Source organism: Solanum dulcamara, chromosome 10, assembly GCF_947179165.1.
Source record: "Solanum dulcamara chromosome 10, daSolDulc1.2, whole genome shotgun sequence".
NCBI lineage: Eukaryota > Viridiplantae > Streptophyta > Magnoliopsida > Solanales > Solanaceae > Solanum > Solanum dulcamara.
This window is the reverse complement of record NC_077246.1, coordinates 2,116,474-2,137,260: the sequence shown is the minus strand read 5'-3', so window position 1 is coordinate 2,137,260 and position 20,787 is coordinate 2,116,474. Positions and strand designations below refer to the sequence as shown.

The 20,787-nt window shown below is 31.2% G+C and overlaps 3 protein-coding genes and 1 pseudogene across 5 annotated transcripts; 1 reads left to right on the top strand and 3 right to left on the bottom strand.

The window, feature by feature from the left end:
- Positions 1–553: 553 nt before the first annotated feature.
- Positions 554–6,894, bottom strand: LOC129870630 (alpha-soluble NSF attachment protein-like). Of its 3 annotated transcripts, none has more exons than XM_055945455.1 (11): positions 6,800–6,894; positions 2,459–2,537; positions 2,300–2,377; positions 2,083–2,132; positions 1,860–1,938; positions 1,699–1,778; positions 1,436–1,587; positions 1,191–1,350; positions 1,064–1,111; positions 919–999; positions 554–820 (listed from the first exon to the last, which is right to left on the bottom strand). In XM_055945455.1, the coding sequence occupies exons 2-11, from the start codon at positions 2,520–2,522 to the stop codon at positions 632–634; spliced, it is 981 nt and encodes a 326-aa protein (XP_055801430.1). In that variant the 5' UTR covers positions 2,523–2,537; positions 6,800–6,894; the 3' UTR covers positions 554–631. The 3 variants fall into 3 exon arrangements, with proteins under 3 accessions (XP_055801430.1, XP_055801429.1, XP_055801431.1); XM_055945454.1 differs by lacking the exon at positions 6,800–6,894 and adding an exon at positions 3,178–3,373 and having other exon boundaries at positions 2,216–2,377; XM_055945456.1 differs by lacking the exon at positions 6,800–6,894 and having other exon boundaries at positions 2,284–2,377; positions 2,459–2,479.
- A 1,765-nt stretch (positions 6,895–8,659) lies between these two features.
- On the bottom strand, positions 8,660–11,907 carry LOC129870948 (alpha-soluble NSF attachment protein-like; annotated as a pseudogene).
- A 2,602-nt stretch (positions 11,908–14,509) lies between these two features.
- LOC129870247 (phosphatidylglycerophosphate phosphatase PTPMT2-like) lies at positions 14,510–18,061 on the bottom strand. The gene is made up of 6 exons (XM_055944948.1): positions 17,059–18,061; positions 16,362–16,484; positions 15,451–15,544; positions 15,287–15,369; positions 15,079–15,168; positions 14,510–14,992 (listed from the first exon to the last, which is right to left on the bottom strand). Exons 1-6 carry the CDS (start codon positions 17,260–17,262, stop codon positions 14,738–14,740), a joined length of 849 nt encoding a protein of 282 aa, XP_055800923.1. The 5' UTR covers positions 17,263–18,061; the 3' UTR covers positions 14,510–14,737.
- A 1,121-nt stretch (positions 18,062–19,182) lies between these two features.
- Positions 19,183–20,273, top strand: LOC129870248 (uncharacterized). Its single transcript, XM_055944949.1, has one exon. The coding sequence runs from the start codon at positions 19,254–19,256 to the stop codon at positions 19,968–19,970; it is 717 nt and encodes a 238-aa protein (XP_055800924.1). The 5' UTR covers positions 19,183–19,253; the 3' UTR covers positions 19,971–20,273.
- The last annotated feature ends 514 nt before the right edge of the window (positions 20,274–20,787 follow it).

Sequence of the window (20,787 nt, the reverse complement as noted above, 5' to 3'; positions counted from 1 at the left end):
CAGTATAAATTAATGTCCATTATATAGAGTTATTTATAATTACCTTTTAATTGATTTGATTGTTTTATATAATACGAGCAGGCATTGCAACACGTCTGCCCCAGCCTGAAGATTTGGTGAAGTATGCTGAGAGTTGCATGTATACAGTATACTCCGAATTATCGATGATTAAATTTTTAAATAAATAACCTTTCACAAGTTGTAATATTTATTTATATGTAAAAAAGTAATGCTCCCTTTTAAAAGGATGCTCTTTATGTAAAATTTGTAGTCCAAGTAAAGGCAGCAATGTGTATGTACTATAGTTTGAACAAAAATGTATCTTGATTACCCTTCAATCTTCATGATATATGACAATAATATTGTAGATTTAACACTTAGATCATCTTATGCAAAGGGTATTTTTATATATAGTAGATGTTGAACCCACTCTTTCAACTTTTTCATGTGTTTACTTTTTATATTTTGAACCACTTTAACGAAAATTCTGACTCTACTATTGTATTGGATTCGACGTGGAATGATAAGAAAACAATTAAAAAGTAGAAATAAATGGCATCATAAACAATGCAATTTACAACCAGGCTCAAAGAAGTAACAAGTAAGATTCTTAATCCTCTAGTTAGAGGTGTCAATACTTTTTTGTTTCGAAAAGTCTAATTTTGGTCATACAAAATAAAATAAGCGGACATGGTATAATATAAAATAACTGAATGAACCGTTCCATTGACTCTAACCGATTGAACCGTCCTATTGACTCTAGCTCCTTCGCCTTCAACGCGTCCTTCATCTTTAGAAGAACTGGTGTCCTCCATTCATCCTGTTAAGTGTGATGAACAAAAAAGAAGCATTGTAAAAAATGTGTTAAAAGGTTGATTGAGCAAAAGGAAGTACAAATTTAAAATGTGTTAAATTTACCAGCTTTATGGTGCTATCATATTTTTTGAGACAACTAGTAAACTTTGCAACATCTTTCTTGTCAATAGCAACTGCCAAACCCTGTAAATACAAAAGCATTTTGTAACACATAATGATGCTTAAGTTAATACAAGCTATGGCATACCATTAGAAACTTGAACTCACGCGATCCTGAAAATGTTGGATCCAGTATCTGCAAGTTAGGATGCATTATTTACCTAAAACATATCATTCTTAGAGGCTGGACAAGACAAGAAAAATCATTATTCTACCTGATATCTCTCCAATGTGTTGTTAATTGCAACAACATTACCTGTACAAAGTTGGCAAATACCAGCATTCAGAAGATGACCTCTAACTCCATACTTCAACAAGTTGTTTCTGATGGAGTATGTTGCTATCTCCTCAAACATCACAATTGACCTTTGATATCTTTGTGACAAATACAGAACGCAAAACAATTTAGTTATTCTTTCTATGTTCAACAATGAAAAACATGTATTACTACGAATCTTACTTTCCTACTTTAGCAGAGTATTCTGCAATTTTCTGCCTGCACTGATTTGCAGATGATGTTAAATCCATACTCTGGAAAAGATCAGCTGTTTTCTGATAGTAAATCATAGCCAGCTCCAAATTATTCTCGTTTTCATATAATTTAGCAATTTCCTAGACACAAGCACATTAGTTATATATGTATCTTTTAAATGCAACCAAGCTTCAATCAATCAAACCGTAGTGCTATTGAAAACATCAAACAATACATATAGTTGTACGTACCTCGTAATATCCTGTGGCTGCATTTAACCTTCCAATGTCTAGAAATATGTGTGCTGCCTTCTCTAGAGATGATATTGCCTCTGCAACAAAAATACTTTTCTTTCAGTAAAAGTAAAATCTGATAGATTAATTTTGAATCTATATTTTATACAACAGGGGACCTATTGAACTTTTTTTCGTCTTCTTGTAGTAATGAGCAGCACTATTGTAAGCACGAGCAGCCTCATGTCTGCGATCCAACTGATAAGATACGAAAAAGAATGAAAAATTAAAGGGGAAGGCATTACGCATAAGAATTCCCTACAAGTGTTTGTGATGAAGTATTTTTCGTAAGATTTTTTTGCCAACCGGCAACATGAGGAATTAAGAGGATCAAAAACTTACCTTGAGATGACAACTAGCTAATTTGACATATACTTCTCCGACTCTATCCCCTGAAAGACAACATTAACATTCTAAAATATTGATTGTTAATTAACTATTTGTAATAAATAAATAAATGGTAAAACAAACAAACATGATTTAGCGAGTTTGAAGCAATTAAGAGCTTTATGAAGCAAATCTGCAGTGTCATAGTATTTGGACCCAAAAATTCCCCAACCATTGAGTTTCTTCTCAGCTTTCTTCACAAATTCTTCTCCTCTCCATATTTGATCTCCCATTGTGAAGAAGTTAATCACTATAATAGTGAAGCAAACATGACATGATTAATGTGTGTAGTAACAAAAAATATTAAAAAATATTTATTGGTAAAACAAACCTGATTTATCAAGCTTCAAACTATTAGCAGCTTTCTTCACCAACTCTGATATTTGATCCTCCATTGTGAAGTGGATTCTCTAAACCAAATTTCAACAACATCCTATTTAATACTCCCTACTTACATTTACTAATTTACTTTAGAGAAAAAAATTAAAATCATTTAAACTTAAAACTTATTATGATTAATAATATTTATTAGGTATTTATTTTATACTTAATGAAATGATTTAAAATTATTTAATTTACACCACTTTAAAAAAAATTGTGAACAAATATTGGACCCTTGGCACAATACGAATTTTCCGTAACTAGTATATTGCAAAATGACACTAGTTCAATTGGGGCAAGATATATTTTTTTTTTTTTTTGTAAGCGATTTGCTAAAAAGTTATTTAAAAAAATAATTGTAAGCATTTGCTAAAAAGGTTAGCATGTCATTAGATTCAAACAAACCAGTGAATCAAGATTCACTTTTGCACAAGTTTTGGACATTAGGATTTGTTTCTAAAAAAATGTTTTCCAATATTTCTATATTTGATTGGTCGATTTTGGAAACATTGGCCCGTACCAGTTACCAAAAAAAAATACTAAATATGCTTAATAATGCCTCATAATTAATTCTAATAAAGATCCAAGGCATTAAAGAAAAATATTTATCATAATAGGGAGAAGCTGTGTATACAATTCTGCTTCTTTAAAAATATTCTTGAACCCTACCTTCCCGTTTGGCACGCCACTGAACACATGCTTTTAACAAGACTTAAAAAATGATGAAACATATATATGAGAGCATACATACTATCTTGTATAGTTTATCTATTTAGATGCAAGCATAGCTCTTTATGCCAATTATTGAAAAATTATATGCACATCCACAAGTTAGACTGCAATTCACAGCCGTACTCTCTCAATACTTGGATGGGCAAATATCGCATAGAAAACCTAGGAGACCCTATTTGTAGGGGACCTTTTTCTAGTCCAAATCTGAAATTGAAAACATGATTCTCCTTTTCTACTCGGAATATGATTTTGAGTTCTAGTTAAATATGAGCACTGTAGGGAGCACATAATTAATTTGCTTCCTATTGTGGAAATAATTCCAAATAATTAATTTGAATTATTCTTACCATAATAAATTATAAATCATTCTAGTAGAAATTCATAATTGCACTCCTCTATTTATATTTCAAAATTCTCCATTAAACACTTACCATGTTAAGAATACAAATACTAATCAATAAATTAAATTATCGACGAATTTAATTTAATGATTAATTTCCTTTAGAGCACTGCTTAACTTATTTCATGTGTCGAATTTATAAATACACTTGCAAGTTTTGACACAATGAAAATTTATAAGCTTCTCAAAAAAGCATATCATCAATCTCTATATCGAGACATGAATTCCATCAACTAACTTATTACTTCACCAATATATATTATTATCATCCAATCTATCAGACATATTGACCCATATCAAAATCTCACTTTTTAATAAATCAAAATGATAATTAATATATACAGATCATAATAGTTATATCAGGATTGAGAATATAAGTACATCTAACAGTTTAGAGAATATGCTTTTGTCAGTCAGTCTAAAACAACTATGACTACTCGGTCTCGTTCAGTACATACAAAATACAATAGCACAAGAAGTTGGAATTATATCGTTCCCATAATCAACATAAATTACATATAATCTTGTGCTACAATCATACCTATGGCTTGTCCAATTTCCATCTTAGATTGTGAACAAAATTTTTTATACTTATAAGAACCGATGATTTAATCCTTTATGTATACTAAAACTCTATACACTAAATCATCTACTATATAAGTAAATGGACACATAGACGAATATATGATTTATTAAAATTTTAGTAAAATTGAATACGCAATTGTTCTATAATAAATACTATATCTAAACTCATGATATATGTATATATTCCATAATTAATAGTATATATCCCAGCAGTATATTATAAAATGGCACTAGTTCAATTGGGGCAAGATATATTTTTTAATTTGTTTTTTTGTAAGTGATTTGGTAGAAAGTTATTTTAAAAAAATAATTGTAAGCTTTTGCTAAAAAGATTAGCAAGGCATTAGATTCAAACCCCCGAAACCTCCCCTAATTAGTCCTTTAAGTCAAACAAATCAATCAATCAAGATTAACTTTTGCACAAGCTTTGGACATTAGGGTGTGTTTCTAAAAAAATGTTTTCAATATTTTCTATATTTGATTGGTCAAAATGTTTAAAAAATATATTTTTTAGAAAAATAGTTTTTTCAAAAATGAGTAGAAAGTAAGAAAAATAAATTGCATAAGTGACATTTCAAATTTATTGTCTCCTCTTCTGCAACCGAGTCCACCCCCGACCATCCCACCCCTGAATCCTCACTCTCCATCTCATCCCGATTTCATAGTATTTTGCAAGATAACAAATATATACTCTTGGGATAATATTTTCTTACTTACTTATTGAACACTAGAAAATAAGTAAAAAAACTACTTATTTTTCAAGAATATATTTTCTAGGAAATTATTTTCCGTGGAAAACATTTTCCCTCGTACCAAAAACACTAAATTACCTTGAACGCAAATTTGAACTGTATTAATCAAGCTAAACCTAATACCGTAAAGGTCAAAAAAAATATTCATTACAAAAACAACAAAATATAGTCAATATAATTTTATAGGTGGGGTCAAGAAATTATTCATTCTTCCCTCTAATTTGTTTATATCTTTTCTTCCTTTAACATCGACACCAATTTTAAAAAAATTATGCACATGTCACTGTTGCGTTCAAAAGCACACACAAATATACGCAATCGTGCAAGTAATAGAGTGACTTTTTTTAGAAATTGGATATCAAACCCACAGGGACTTATCGATTAACTATTTACTAAATTAAATTAATTATAATTATTTATTCAAGCGGTGAATTTCAAAGGTGAATTTAAATTAACTAGACTAAAAAAAACTAATGAACAATTAACCAAGAAAAGAGAGGATTTTTACCCAACCAATGGATGAATCGACTAGGATTATGGTTTAACTAACAATCATGTTTAGCATCAATTTCATCAACTTATTTGATTATCTAATTGTTGATTCACGAGGTTGATAATCAGGGTCGGCTCTTGTCTTCAAAAATTAAGGCATATGCTTGGGGGCCTCAAATTTTTACCAAGAATAAATTATGTGTGATTTTCTTTTTATGAAAAAATAATTATTTATGATTAAAGTATATATATGTTTTTTAAAATTATATTATCTTATTCTCTTTAACCCCATTCAAATAAAAGAAATCAATAAAATATTATTTTGCCTTCTCACATGCTCTTCGCTAACCCTCATATTATTTATTTATTTTTACTCCTTTTGCACTCTCCTTCTTCAATCTTTTGATAAATTAGAGTAATACTATGTCAAAAATATGAATAAAAAACAAAGTGAATTGTACATACATTTTTTATTTCTTTTTAATTTTTCAAGCAAACATTACAACAAACATATTAAAGTAGGGTATACCAAGTTATCAATTTCTTGAATCAAATTCTATGGTTCTAACTCTTATCTTTATTTAAAGTTTGTCAACTTATTATTTATAGAATTATGTTAACAATTGATGTAATGAGATGTTTTCAATGTTGAATTGATAAAATCTTACCTAAAATTAATAATTAAATAAAAAGGGGGTTTTGAAGAAGTCATTTATAAAAAAAAATATTAAGTAATAATTTGCATCTAAATATTTTAAAAAATAAATTTTAAATAAATACATATGAAATTTGTTTATTTTTTAGGTCTCTGATTGAAATTTTACTTTAGCCCTCTAATTATGCCCTGTTGATAATATGGTCATGATTTTCCGACCTATAACCGTCTACCCTGCACAATTGAAAATCTAACTACTTCATTAAGCGGGGATAGATTTAACCAACTATGGAGCATAACGCATCTTTCCGTATTTGAACCAGATGAGGCGATCTGGGTATATCTCTATCCTAGAAATTTATCTCTAAATCTTGTTAGAAATTCAATCTCATTCCTTATGTCCTTTGTTCTAACCTAAGGTTTCGTCTTCCGAGTTCACAAAAGGTTTATAGATTTATTTTAATTGTAGCTAATCATTAAAATAATAAGCACAAGAATATAAGAACAACTAATATGATAAACAAATATTCGAATCAAGAATTACTAAAGAATCATTAATTAGTTATCATAATCCTAGAACAAGAAGTTTAACTCCACATAGACAGAAGCAATTACAACAAACCATTTAAAGAAAAGATGTAAAAATAAATAATAAATGAGAAGAAGAGATGAAACCTTAATTCTCCGACCTTCACGGCGGCTCCTAGCTCTTCTTAGGTTAAAAGTTCCCAAGTTTTTAGTTCTAAGTTATGTCTCCCCTCTCAAGAATTATTCTTAAGGACTATTTATCTATCTATCTATATATATATTATAAAAATATAAATATAAATATTGATCGACCAAAATATCCTTCAAATATACAACAACCTTTATACCCCTAATCCTATTTCTTATCGAACATACTTCTTAAAACTAATGAAACTTTCTCAATATACGTTAGGAATTAAGAGGAATATTATCCTATTTTACTACCAGCATATTAGCAGTAGTAATACTAATACTTTTTTTTTGTTGTTGAGAAAATCAAAACTACCGAGTAGATACAATTGACCTTTTTCTTTAATCAGGTTTAGGATTTTTTGGTTTTTCTTTATTTAGGATTTATACACAATCACTAATAATTGTTTTTTGGGGAGATAACAAAAAGTGCGGTGCATATAGATTTAGTTTTTCCTTATTTGGGTTTAAGATACTTTAGGTTTCTAGAGTTTAAAATCAAGAAAGATTAGAATAAAGAGGAAACCATTTAATGAGTCTTAATAAGTTTCAATAATTAAGATATATAATAAAGTCTTAATATTATTATCAATTTGATATATTATTTAAATTATATATTAATTATTTTTAAAATAAAAACAAATTTTATACATTTAAATGTTGAGAAAACAAATAGTCTTAACTACTTAGTATTCAATTTTACTGCAACCTCTTAATATTCAGATGTGTATTCAGATTCACACCTCTAAATTTTAATACACATCTTAATATTCATATATACATTCTCAATCTTAATGAAATCTAATATTTTGTACGCCAAAAAAATGACCTTGGGCAGGAGTTATAAAATAAATGTTTTAAGACCAAAGAAATAACAGAAAGTTTATTATCTTTAGATGATATAATCTTTATAATAGTTAATAGGGATGGATGTGCGATTCATAGAGACTAATAGATATTACAAAATTCAAATAAAATAACTGAATTCAAAACAAATTGGGATACCAAAATACAGTCTGTTTTGGATTGCCCGTCTCATATTTTATTTCCAGCCGCTTTCACTTGATTTGGCAATTTATGGGCTGCCACGTGGCCAATTGCAATTTCAATTCCAGCAACATATATATTATTTTATAAAATTTAATTTATTAAATTATCTGCTTAATTTCCTTCTATAACCTTTCATCTTTAACTTGTTTTGATTTCAAATCTCTTTATCTTCACATCATTTTAATTCTATAAATATAATATAATATCAAGCACAATTCATAAAATTCATGTTAAAAAATAATTTTATTTATTTGTAAAATAATATGCACATACTTGTAGTATGGGGCTTGTTTTGACTTCAAATCTCTTTAAGTTGTAATTTTATTTATATGTAAATTAATGTTCCCTTTGATAGGATACTCTTCTTGTAAAATCTGTGGTCTATGTATAGGCAACAATGTGTATGTACTATAGTTTGAATAAAATGGATCAATCTTCATGATATATGACAATAATATGGTAGATTTAACACTTAGATCATCTTATGCAAAGCGTATTTTCATATATAGTAAATGTTGAACCTATTCTTTTGACTTTTTTGTGTGTTTACTTTTTATATTTTGAACCATCTTAATGAAAATTCTGACCCCACTATTGTAATGGACTCCATGTGGAATGATAAGAAAACAATCAAAAAGTAGAAATAAATGACACCATAAACAATGCAATTTACAACCAGGCTCAAAGAAGTAACAAGTAAGATTCATCTTCCTTAATCCTCTAGCTAAAGGTGTCAATGCTTTTTTATTCCAAAAAGTCTAATTTTGGTCATACGAAATAAAATAAGCGAACATGGTATAATACAAAATAACCAGCTGAACCGTCCATTGACTCCAGCTCCTTCTCCTTCAACGCGTCCTTTACCTTGAGAAGAACCGGTGACCTCCATTCATCCTGATGAACAAAACTTTATGAATAGTTTCAATCAAAATTCGCCAGTCCATGAATATGCCGCACCCAGCAGTTCGAGGAGTTGGCCAGATACGCCCGGCCCGGCTCGCGTCGTTCCAACAACCGGCGCAAAGATTCCGTTTGACTTGATCGTAGGACATCACCTTCCCTTTTCTTTTTTTTTTTTCTAAAAGACAAGGAGGATTAAGAAGCGTGCCTTTATCCAAGTCTTGTAAAATGTGTTAAAGGTTGATTGAGACAAGGAAGTACAAATTTAAAATGTGTTAAATTTACCAGCTTTATGGTGCTATCGTATTCCTTGAGACAACTAGTAAACTTTGCAACATCTTTTTTGTCAATAGCAGCTGCCAGACCCTATTAATATTGCAAAAGTATTCTCCCAAATTATTTGTATATAATCATATTTGGAACACATAATGATCCTTGAGTTAATACAAGCTATGGCATACCATTAACAATTTGCACTCTATTTTTCATCTTGAATTGGTCAAAATATGCTCATGCGATCCTGAAAATGTTGGATCCAGTATCTGCAAGTTAGGATGTATTATTTGCTTAAAACATATCATTCTTAGAGGCTGGACAAGACAAGAAAAACATTATTCTACCTGGTATCACTCCAATGCGTTGTTAATTGCAACAACATCACCTGTACAAAGTTGGCAAATACCATCATTCAGAAGATGACCTCTAACTCCATACTTCAACAAGTTGTTTCTGATGGAGTATGTTGCTATCTCCTCAAACATCACAATTGACCTTTGATATCTTTGTGACAAATACCGAACGCAAAACAATTTAGTTATTCTTTCTATGTTCAACAATGAAAAAAAATGTATTACTACGAATCTTACTTTCCTACTTTAGCAGAGTATTCTGCAATTTTCTGCCTGCACTGATTTGCAGATGATGTTAAATCCACACTCTGGAAAAAGATCAGTTGTTTTCTGATAGTAAACTATAGCCAGCTCCAAATTGTTCTCGTGTTCATATAATTTAGCGATTTTTTGAACACAAGAGATTCGTTATGTATGTTTCAAAATGCAACAAAAAATCGAATCTTATACTAGAAAATAATTTTGACCAAGCTCACAGTACAAACATCAAAGAGCACATCTGAATTCTCACGGACAATAGAGTTGTACCTCATAATGTCCTGTGACCGCATCTAGCCTTTCCATGTCCAGAAATATATGTGCGGCTTGCTCTAGATATGATATTGTCTCTGCAAGAAATAGACATATATCCATAAGACATTACTGCAACATACAAGATTTGGACAATAAGACAACACACTACCTTTCAAATTTTTCATCTTTTTGTAGCAATGAGCAGCAATATCGTAAGCACCAGCAGCCTCATGTTTGTGATCCAAATGATAAGATAAGTAAAAATAGTTTAAGAAATTAAGTTTTCGTACGAAAAATATAACGAAGATGATAAAAAAAAATTACCTTCATATGACAACTTGTTAATTTCACATATACTGCTCCAACTCGATCCCCTAAAAGCGAAACATTCTAAGATTAATGTGCATCTAATACTTTATGAAACAGCAAGTCATCTTTCATAAATCCTACAAGAACAACAACTACGGAATTCTCTGGAACCTAGGCCTTTGGTTCATATTCGATTCATCTACTGAGCTAAGTAAACAACAAGTCTGGAAAACCAGGCCTTTGGTTCAATGGAAAATGCCCAACGCATCATGTGCAGCAGTGCAGATTAGACACATGTCACGAGAACTCTGCTACGGACCAAAGAAGTCTTATATTTAAGTAGAGGATGATACAATGGTGGGCTAACTATTCACCGAGTTTTGTACCGTTTGAAAAAAAAGAACATGTATTTACATCATTAAGATACATGCAATAAGCATTGCTTCTACTCATGATGTGTAGGTTAGACACACATCACTAGAACTCTACTACGAACTAAAAAAGCCTAATATTGAGAATGATAGCATGGTGGATATAATTATTCATCGAATTTCAAATTCTGTGTCAGCTGACCTTTTGAGATTTTTCGATTATCAAGGATAAATAAATAAACAAAACATGAAAGAGAATGTACATTGATGAATTACATCTAAGTAAATTACCTTGGCTAAATTACTTGTCCCTAAATTTCATTGCACCAGTACCATAGCTAAATACAGTTGCTTTTTTTCATGTTCTATTTGTAAATATCAGTCAAAATACATCAATGAACTTCACAAGAAACTGTCTTTAAATTCTCACTTGTGACCCAAATAAGAAAACCTCCAAGGTCCAAGAAATACTTTTAGATACTTGCAAAATTACTAGGGAAAAGTGCACTTTTTTCTGTTGACAAACACTTAATTGTTTCTCTTTAAAATAAACCAAATATTTGGGAATTTATCATACAACAGCAACAAACTTGAGATTAATGTGCATCTAATACTTTATGAAACATTAATTCATCTTTGATAGATCCTACAAGAACAACAACAACAACTAAGGAATTCTCTGCCACCTGAGCCTTAATTCAACCCCAAAAGCTTGCTCATGCAGGGAAAATTGTCCAAATCCATATAAGCAGACCACCAGGTCATTCTCCCAACCAATGTGGAACTTTGACTCACTCTAACACTCTCTTCACAACCAGGTTCAACTTAAGTGTGGATCAAAAGCCCAAAAGGAGATGGATCTGGTCCTGATACAATATAAAAATATGATATCTGGGTCTTACTCAACTCTAAAAGCTACCTAGCTAGCTCATGGGGGGAATATTGCTCAAGTCTATATAAGAAGACCACCACTTCATTCCCCCACTCTAACAAACTCCATTCAATTCCACTATTCAAAGGACAAATTAGGAATTCTCTAAAACTAAGGATTATACAAGAATCATTTTAGACCTTGCTACATTATATTCCGCTATTAAACAAACAAATAGAGGAGCTTAAAAGCTATTTTAGCTTAAAAGCACTTAAAAATTAAAATAGAGAAGTTGATTAGCTATTAGTAATAATCAATGGTGTTGGTAAAACAACATGATTTAGTGAGTTGGAAGCGACTAACAGCTTTATGGAGCAAATCTGCAGCGTCATGATCAGTGTGATAGTAACAAAATTTCACCATTGATATAAAAAGTCAAAATTATTTCAATTCCAATATTCGTGGAGAAAGAATTACGTCAATAGATACACGAAACACACTCTAATCAATAAGGTAATATAAATGACCTAGATTAGAATGACAAAAAAATGAACTAGCATAATTGTATAACATAACTATTTATAACAAATAATAGAAAGTATTAATTAGCTATAAAAACATGAATATGTTAAAATACACGGAAGAACTCACATGGATTAAAGATGCTCAGAGGATCATGAATGACAATACTTGTACATTGACTAAGAAAAAGTTGATAAATTTTAAGCATTGTAGACCAACATAAATCACAATTAACTATTTTCTAAATTATATACTGTAATAATCATAATTCCTAAATTAGTTTGAATTTTGTTCTTTGTATCTAAAAGAATCCTAAACTCCTTATTTTTACCCTTTTTAAAATATATTTTACTCTTACTATATATATATATATATATTTATATTAAGATTATTTAGTTAAAATATATTTTACTATTATCATATATTTTGGGATTACTTAATTATTAATTCTCCTAATATCTCTTACCATATATTTTCCTCTTACCGTATATTTTAGAACTCCTTAATTATTAATTCTCTTAATACCTCTCACCATATAATTTCCTTTTAGGAATCTTTAATTTTAAATATTAAAAAAATAATTAAATAATTTATAAAAATTGTAAACGATAATTTTGTGTAGAGGTTTTAATAAAGGAAATGTAAAGTTATCACTAACAGTGAAGATAGCAACAAGATGTTTACCTCCAACGCCACCTTAGATAAGCAAAGTAAGGTCAGATCAAATCGAAAACTCACCAGAATAAATCACAAAAAATCTGAAAAAAGTTGTAGTTAATTTTTAAATATTAAATATTATAAAACTTTAATCTAGTCTATTGTGACTTTTTAAAATAGAATTTTAGAATTTGTTTTATACAATATAAAGTTAATTGATTTAGAAGTGTCTCATAAATTTAGAAATTCAAGTCTTTTCACCTTTTTCTTTTTTGAGTTTTTTGACTATTCTTTTGGATATTTTTTTAATTCTTTTTTGTCTATTATTTTGAAAGTTTTTTGATTTTTTTTTGATCAACTCTATTTTAGTTGGAAAAAAAATCTCCATGTAGAAATTTAACCACAATAAGAAAATCTTCTCCATTTATTTTTTATTATGTTTATTATAATCAATATTTAATATCATTAACATATTAAAATAATAGTGTAATAATTGAAGAAAAATGGTGAAAAAAGGATTTTGTCTAGGGAAAGTTTTTTAATGAAGGAAAAAAAATTCAAACAACATTTCTAAGGACCTTTATACTTTTAATATTTATTAGTTTGATATAAGTGCACGTGTGTTTCACATTAATCAATAAAATTATATATAAAAATAAAATAACTAAAAATAGCAGTTGGTATTAAAATAAATATTATAACTACTTAAACGATATAAATAAATATTACATATCTCAAATATGCTTTTTCTGTTGTATCTCACTTTATCTTCTTTTACAAATGATTTATTGGGTTTAAACTCTTTCTAGGGAAAATTACACTCTAGTACAGCCCACAACAACATAAGTAGTACCAACAACAACAACGACCCAGTGAAATCCCACAACGTGAAGTCTGGAGAGGGTGTAGTGAACGCAGTCCTAACTCTTACCAAGGTGGGACGGCTGTTTCCGAGAGACCCTCGGCTCAGTAAAATCAAATAAGAAAGAAGTCAGATAAGAATAAGAATAAGGAGTTCAAAGCGATATAGAAAAGCAAGATAGAGCAATCAAAGTACAAAAAGTAATGAAGGTAATAAATGATAATAGATATGAGACCATAGGGAATTATAGGAAATTATAGTGCGCTAATACGCCTTCAAATCCACTTATAATCAGCACAAAGTCTCAACTACACACTCCACATAAATTTTCCTTCACCTGCACAAGAATATTAAAGAATCAACCAATAATTGCTTATATAAATTTGTTCATATATTATTCAAGTAATAAATTGTGTAAATTATTGCATTGCTACAAAACAATTAAAAGTTATGGCAACTCCATATTATTATATACAAACTTCTTTTTCACAAGGTAAAGATAAGATAAAGATATGAAAAGTCTCTGTTGGCTATATGTACTTCCCTTACTTAATGTAGCTACTCAGCTACCGGTTATTTGTCGTAAAATTAAAATTATTTTGTTTCCTTTTTTTTCTTAAATTATATTAGAGAATAAAAATTATACTTAGGTAAATATTATTGATGGAAAATAGTATATATTTAATGAATTAATCGAAGTATAAGCAAGTTATTTGAGCGAAAATATTGTGTTGCTTGACGGAACCTAAAAGATGGTGACATATAATAACACCCTGGATTAGTAATTTCTTAAACAGTCTCTTAGTTTATATGGCATTTTCTTTATTAATCCGTTAAAAAAAAATGATACTTCTAAATTTCAAAGGTCCCAAGTTTCAAAGTTTTCTGGCTTCAAATGCTATAAAAACAATGTCTAAAAACATAAGTTTCAAAAGTCTTTGTTTTTTCTTAAATTCTGTATGGATTCAAACTATGTAACATAAATTGAAGCGGAAGAAATAATCATGACCCAAATATTTACAAATGAAACCAAAAATCATACACACTGCACATGTTTATACAATGTTGGACTCTTCAACTGTTTTTTTATCTATTCATATTTCATAATCCCTTGATGTTAAACTTGAGCACAGATTCAAAGATATAAAGCTCCTGTGAACTTATTTAAGCAGTCCTCTTTACAAGGAAGCTCTTCTAATGAGTGTGCAGCAGTTAGCAGGCACGTGCCTCGGTCAGTTGCCTGGTAACGGATCCATGGCCACCTGATACTTTCAGTGACGCAAAGAGGCAGGATAATCGAGCTATCATTGGCTGTGTTCTTGCGATCCGGTGCACAAGGGCTAGCTCCTTACCACGACTATTGTCAGAAGAAGAATGATAACCTTCAAGATCTGCTTTAGTGATCAACACAGCATCACTAGAGAGTGGAGAAGATGCCACTCGCTGCTGCTTGAATTCTTGAACAGCCTACTTAATGAAAAAGATATGTTACACGCAGATGAAACTTCCCATGTCGCACAATGGAGCAGCAAATTTACCCAAACATTAGTTACCTTCCATTGAGAAGGAGCCAATAAAACTCTAGGTCTTCTGGAGCGGACAAATTCCAGCGCTGCAGCAGGAGTCATGTGCTTATATTCGACCTAAATTAGTGAAAATATCAACTTTTTAATCACACAATCCAAAGTTGGCTAAAAGTTTTGATAGTAAAAAAAAATTAGCTGGCCAAGAAGCATTATCCACACGGGTTAAGTTTGCTACCAAATAGCAAAGCACCACCGTTGTGCTCCTTCCCCTTCCAGCTTTGCAATGCACATAAGTAGTCAGGCCACTGGATGCATTCCCTGCGCAGAGAAACAAAAAAGGAAGTGAGGAAGGGCCACACAATAAGTCAATAAGATAGAAGATAAATGACAATCACTCACTGTGAATAAAATCTACTGCTCGGTTTATATCCACGAAAGAGGGTGCAAAGAGATAATCTCTGGTTGGAATAACGAGATGGTCTATCCCATGCGCCTGAAATCAGAGTAAAGGAGATGTGAATACACTGAAGAGATAAAAATATGAATAGTGATAACTCCTTGGACTTCTTCACAACAAAGCAAATACGTGTGGAAACCCATTTCTTCTATGCATTAACAGAAGTATCAAATTAAAAAGGAAAAGAAAGAATCAAACAAATTGTAAAGGGTATCAAGGAATCTCGTGAAGATACCGACATCTGCAGCACATTGTAGTTGCAATGATGGGAGGAAGGGGGAAAACTGTTCCGTGTCTTTATATAATACAGGCAGAAGGTGGTGTCCACCTCAGGTAGTGAAATATGGGATATAAGAAATAGAGAAACACGTATTTATTGATCAATACTGTATGAGATAAAAACTCTGAAGCTTCAACGACAGAGCATTCTTTGATGCTCATGAACTGTCTAATCATTCATGAAAAAACAGAAATCTTTACAACCCTATAAACAGGGTATGCGTCTGCATGTCATTCTGGGTATCCTGAGCAACACCCTAAAGATTTTATCATGTCATTTGGACACACAAAAAAAAACCTTTGTTCTTGTTGACAAGAAAAAAAATTAATGTCAGATTTGTGACAAACAAAAACTAATACCCTACTATATGCACACACCAATTAACAAACTAAGCAAATTTTAATTGAGCTATTGAAAAAAACGAACATCATAGTCTGAAAGCTTCTCAGGAGAAAAAGCTTATTGAGAAATACCCACGTATTATGACTATAGAAACTATACAATTAAAGACAACCAAATTTACAACAATCAATCACACGAAAATGAATGATATTCAACACAGTTATCACTCACATGGTACAATGATGATGGTACCAAAGTTTCATAAGGTTCATTCAGCGTTATTACACCACCAACGCCAAGCTGCTTCAACCGAGGGACATCCGAAGGAAATGGAACTGCTCCAAGGAGGAGAAACTGAACAAACAAAAAAGCAGAGTTACAAAGGCATAGACCTTAACATATTAAACTAATGTAGGACGAATGAGAAGTAATTAATTATTTCTCCCTTTTGACTTTTTTGAGAGCGGGGTGGGTGAGGGGGGAACAGGGGGAGGCACTCTCCTTCCTTCTTCAAACTTGCAAAGGAGCAAGCAATTAAAACATAAGTTAATGCACACAACAACTCATCTCTATACAAAAGCATATAATATATTGAAAATTACTATAACAGACCAATAAAATTCACTCTTTCCCCTGCATTTCCATAGATAAAAACTGTCAAAATGGACCAGTTAAAACCCATTATCCGGCAAGCATCCATCTGCAAAGACAATAAGGACATTTTTTGGGGAGTCCACCAGTTTTCTACAATGATTTTCTCAAACATCTTTTAAATATCTTACAACTATGGAAATCACACTTCACATAATTCCTTAATATGCAATTTTAGTCAGGATCACGGAAAATAAAATGCATTGACCTTTGGTGTTCTAGACTCCCATTCTTTTTGAGGAAAAGAGTGTAAATTTATGTTAACCAAGAAGTAAACCTGATCAATTTGATCCCACCATCTGAACTCTGACTGAATTTTGTTGCGAAAAACATTGTACAAAAGGGTCGGATAGAAGAGGATCCGAGCCCCGGCTCCAACCAACGCTCTCTTAGCATCCACTCCTACAATCACCCGTCTCTCAGTGTTCACACACTTACCATCACCATCCATTAACGAGTCATCCAATTCCACTATCTTCATTTCCACTAATTCCTAATCCACTGAACTGATCAAAGCTAAAAACTGAACCCTAAATTGATCAAAACAAAAACTTGGGGCTTCTAAAATGAATACAGAAGTTTACAAAAATCACAAAAATCTATCACATGCTAGACGAAAAATCTTCATTTCCAAAATACTAATCAACCAAACTGATTGCAGCCTAAATTGATCAAAACAAGAACTTGGGGGTTCTACAATGAATACTGAACTGATGTTAGACGAAAAAAATCTTCATTTCCAAAATCCTAATCAACCAAACCGATTGCAGCTAAAGATTGAACCCTAAACTGATCAAAACGAAAACTTGTGTGTGTGTGGGGGGGGGGGGGGGGTTCTACAATGAACATTGAACTGTAAAAAAAACATACACGATCTTCATTTCCAAAACCCAATCAAACAAACCGATTGCAGCTACAGATTTAAACCCTAAAATTGATCAAAACGAAAACTTGGGGGTCTACAATGAACATTAAACTGTACAAAAACCATACGCGATCTTCATTTTCCAAGATTCTTACTCAACTATACTGATTGCAGTTAAAGATTTTAAACCCTAAAATTGAAAAAAATAATCTTTTGGGGGATTGATTTGTCAACGATTTTGGGTGAAAATTACATCGATCGAGAGAGGAAAAGCAGGAGATTCTGTAGAGATGGAGAGTTTAAGGGGTAATTCGGTGATTATTGAAAGCAAATTGGGGATTTTCGAAGATTGAATTGAGAGGAATCAATGATCGAGCTTTGAGAGGAAAATGGATCAGTAGAACAAAATTGTGGAAAATAAGAGCAATGAAGGTAATAATTTAGGCTTGGAATTAAGGATATTTACAGAAATGTCCAAGTTAGGAGCTGTCACGTGAGTTGCATGTGATTATTGGTTGGAAGAAATTGAGAGAAAGTATATATGTTTGGAGTTTGGTATATAGAATATACAAGGGGAAAGGATTCATATATATATATATATATATATAGGCATTTAAACTATCGCGAAATTGTATAAGTAAATACATGTATCCTACACAACATAATGCGTGAATTGTTCAATTTTGTGATAATTTAAACGTCTACTTGTAAATATCCAAGGTTAGAAAATATAAATATCGGGTAAGACTAAATTAAAAAATATGTATTTATATTATATCTTACAACTTTGATTCCCAATTGTCTTTATAATCTATTTGATGAATTTTTTGAAGAGTAAAAAAATACTTATTTTTATCATTATTATATTAAATAATGATTCATACAGGCTAAATTTTCTAATCGATAATTAGATCAAAGAACTTGAATCATCAATTTCGTTAGAGCTCATCTTTTTCGTAATAAATGGACGTCATATTCTAAAAATTCAAACTATGTGATTGAATAAATTCTGTACATGTCAAAAACTCTTTTCTCCTCTCCTTTTTCAAACTCCGATACATATTTCTCATAAAGAAATCCCTAATGTAGGATAGAATAAGAGTTGTTTTACATCATATCTAAAACTTCCTTGTTCGGAGTGAAAGAAGCAGTATCTATAACTTTTTTTTTTCGTTTGTGAAAATATGTCCCTTCTAATAAGCCATGAACTAGATCACAAACATTTTCAATGAATCCATGTGATGTGTTTTCGTTTTTTTTCAACCCGTCCAAATTTAGTCAATTCCTAGCGCATAATAGTGAGTATAATTGAGTTAATAATTAAAAAACACATTTAAATTATCATTTTTTTGTGAATCTTATACTTTAACTAATATTTATTCTATATTAAAAACATACATCGATGTTAAGTTAGCCTATACACATACAAAGAAAATATATAGTGTAGATTGATAAATAGATACAGAAAATTATAAATAGTAAAAATACGAAACTTGTAAAATATGATAATTTAAATATATTTTTAACAGTTAACTGGAATAATTAAAACAAAATCCTTTCCGTTAAGCTATCAACGGTCCTTTTCTTTTGCTCTCTCTTCTTTGCCAATGACCGTAAAGTTGCGGTTTGGTCTTCAAAATTTTCTTAGAGCGAAAATGCAGAGCAGTCAAGTAAAGTATATTTCCCTCTTATCAAATTCAATTCGAAAAAACAACGATTTCCCTTCAAAAAATCTTGCTGTGAACCATTCCGATCCATTTCCCAAAAATGCTGTTCTTTCCCATTTCCATTTGCATTTGCAGAAACCGATTGTATCAGCTTGGAAAAAGAAAAAGGCATCTGGGTCTGTTAGATCAACCAAAATCATGCTAGAATCAGCTTACTTCATTGCATCAAAGCTCAAGATTTTGCCAGAGCCATTGGACGCCATTTTAAGGGAATTTGGAGGTGGAAATGGTGGAGGTGGAGGTGGAGGTGGGTTTAGGTTCGGGTCGGGTGGTTTTGATGGGTGGGGAAGAGGAAGAAGTAAAAAGAAGATGAATTGGGGATTTGGGGTTGTCTCTTTTTTGATTCTTGGTGTTGGGTTGTGGTTGATTTTATGGAAAAGATTGGAAAATGATGTGTTTTGGGGGTTTTTGGGTTTAACCCTTTTTGGGTTTTCAGTTAATGTTTGGAAAAGAGGGGTTTTGGATTGGGCATTAGGGTTTTGTTGTTGTGCTGCATTGGTAGGTTTGTTGTTGAAAGAAGATTTACAGAAATGGCCTAGTTTTTTTGGTACCATCAAGATTGAAAGAAAAAGAAGAAGGAAAAGAAGACTCTTTTAACTAAAAAAATTTGTAGTAAAAATGGAGTTTTGTGTTACATTATATAGTTTGTGTTCTTTTGTAGGAATTGGTAGAATTTGTATTTTCTTTGTTGTTTCTTTTCTCTCATGTGTACCATTTTTGGTTTTGGGTACATCAAAAGATATTTGGATTGATTGTTTAATGTTTGTTTTTCAATTATCCAAAATGCAAGGTTTAGTTTTGATTGTGATTTCCTCATACGTTCACACAAGCAGATGTAATCTAAAGCTCAAAAAATTCTCTCATTTGTCTAATATCAGCAAGTATCCTCATTTAGTTGAACTATTGTCAGTGTGATGGGTCTATCGGAAATAGCCTCTCGTGCATACACACTATTCTTCCCCAGACCCTAGTTGTGGCATTACACTAGGTTTGTTGTTGTTATTGTCAATGTGATGCTTTGGAAAAAAACTGGCCAATGACCTCTTAATGTGCTGTAGAGCTGATAACTTGTCTATTCACCTCATGATGAAAGCATTCAATCATTTCTCTGAGGTTTCAGGTCTTTCATGCTAATATGGACAAGAGTTCACTTTATGTTGAATTTAAGCAGCAGTTAATGCTAGCATTGAATTTCTCTGTGAGTGGAACGCCCTTTAAGTATCTAGGGGTACCTGTTATCCTCAAAGAAGCTTACTGTTCAACAATGCATGCCTATTGTCTATAGTATCATCTGTAGAATCAGTAGCTGGACCACTAAGTTTCTTTCATATAGTGGCAGACTTCAATTGATCAAGAGTGTGCTTTTTGCGATGCAAACATACTGGACTCAGGTCTTCCTTCTGCCTAAATGGAT

What these genes read in the sequence shown, in the direction of transcription:
- LOC129870630 (XM_055945454.1), bottom strand. Translation starts at nt 2,522, where the DNA reads ATGGAGGATCAAATATCAGAGTTGGTGAAGAAAGCTGCTAATAGTTTG. An exon ending in TTTGAAGCTTGATAAATCAG is followed by an intron (nt 2,378 to 2,458) that starts GTTTGTTTTACC and finishes TCACTATTATAG; the next exon opens with TGATTAACTTCTTCACAATG. An exon ending in GACGAAAAAAAGTTCAATAG is followed by an intron (nt 1,779 to 1,859) that starts GTCCCCTGTTGT and finishes TTTTTGTTGCAG; the next exon opens with AGGCAATATCATCTCTAGAG.
- LOC129870247 (XM_055944948.1), bottom strand. Translation starts at nt 17,262, where the DNA reads ATGAAGATAGTGGAATTGGATGACTCGTTAATGGATGGTGATGGTAAG. An exon ending in AGCAGTAGATTTTATTCACA is followed by an intron (nt 15,370 to 15,450) that starts GTGAGTGATTGT and finishes TTCTCTGCGCAG; the next exon opens with GGAATGCATCCAGTGGCCTG. An exon ending in CGGTGGTGCTTTGCTATTTG is followed by an intron (nt 15,169 to 15,286) that starts GTAGCAAACTTA and finishes TCACTAATTTAG; the next exon opens with GTCGAATATAAGCACATGAC.
- LOC129870248 (XM_055944949.1), top strand. Translation starts at nt 19,254, where the DNA reads ATGACCGTAAAGTTGCGGTTTGGTCTTCAAAATTTTCTTAGAGCGAAA.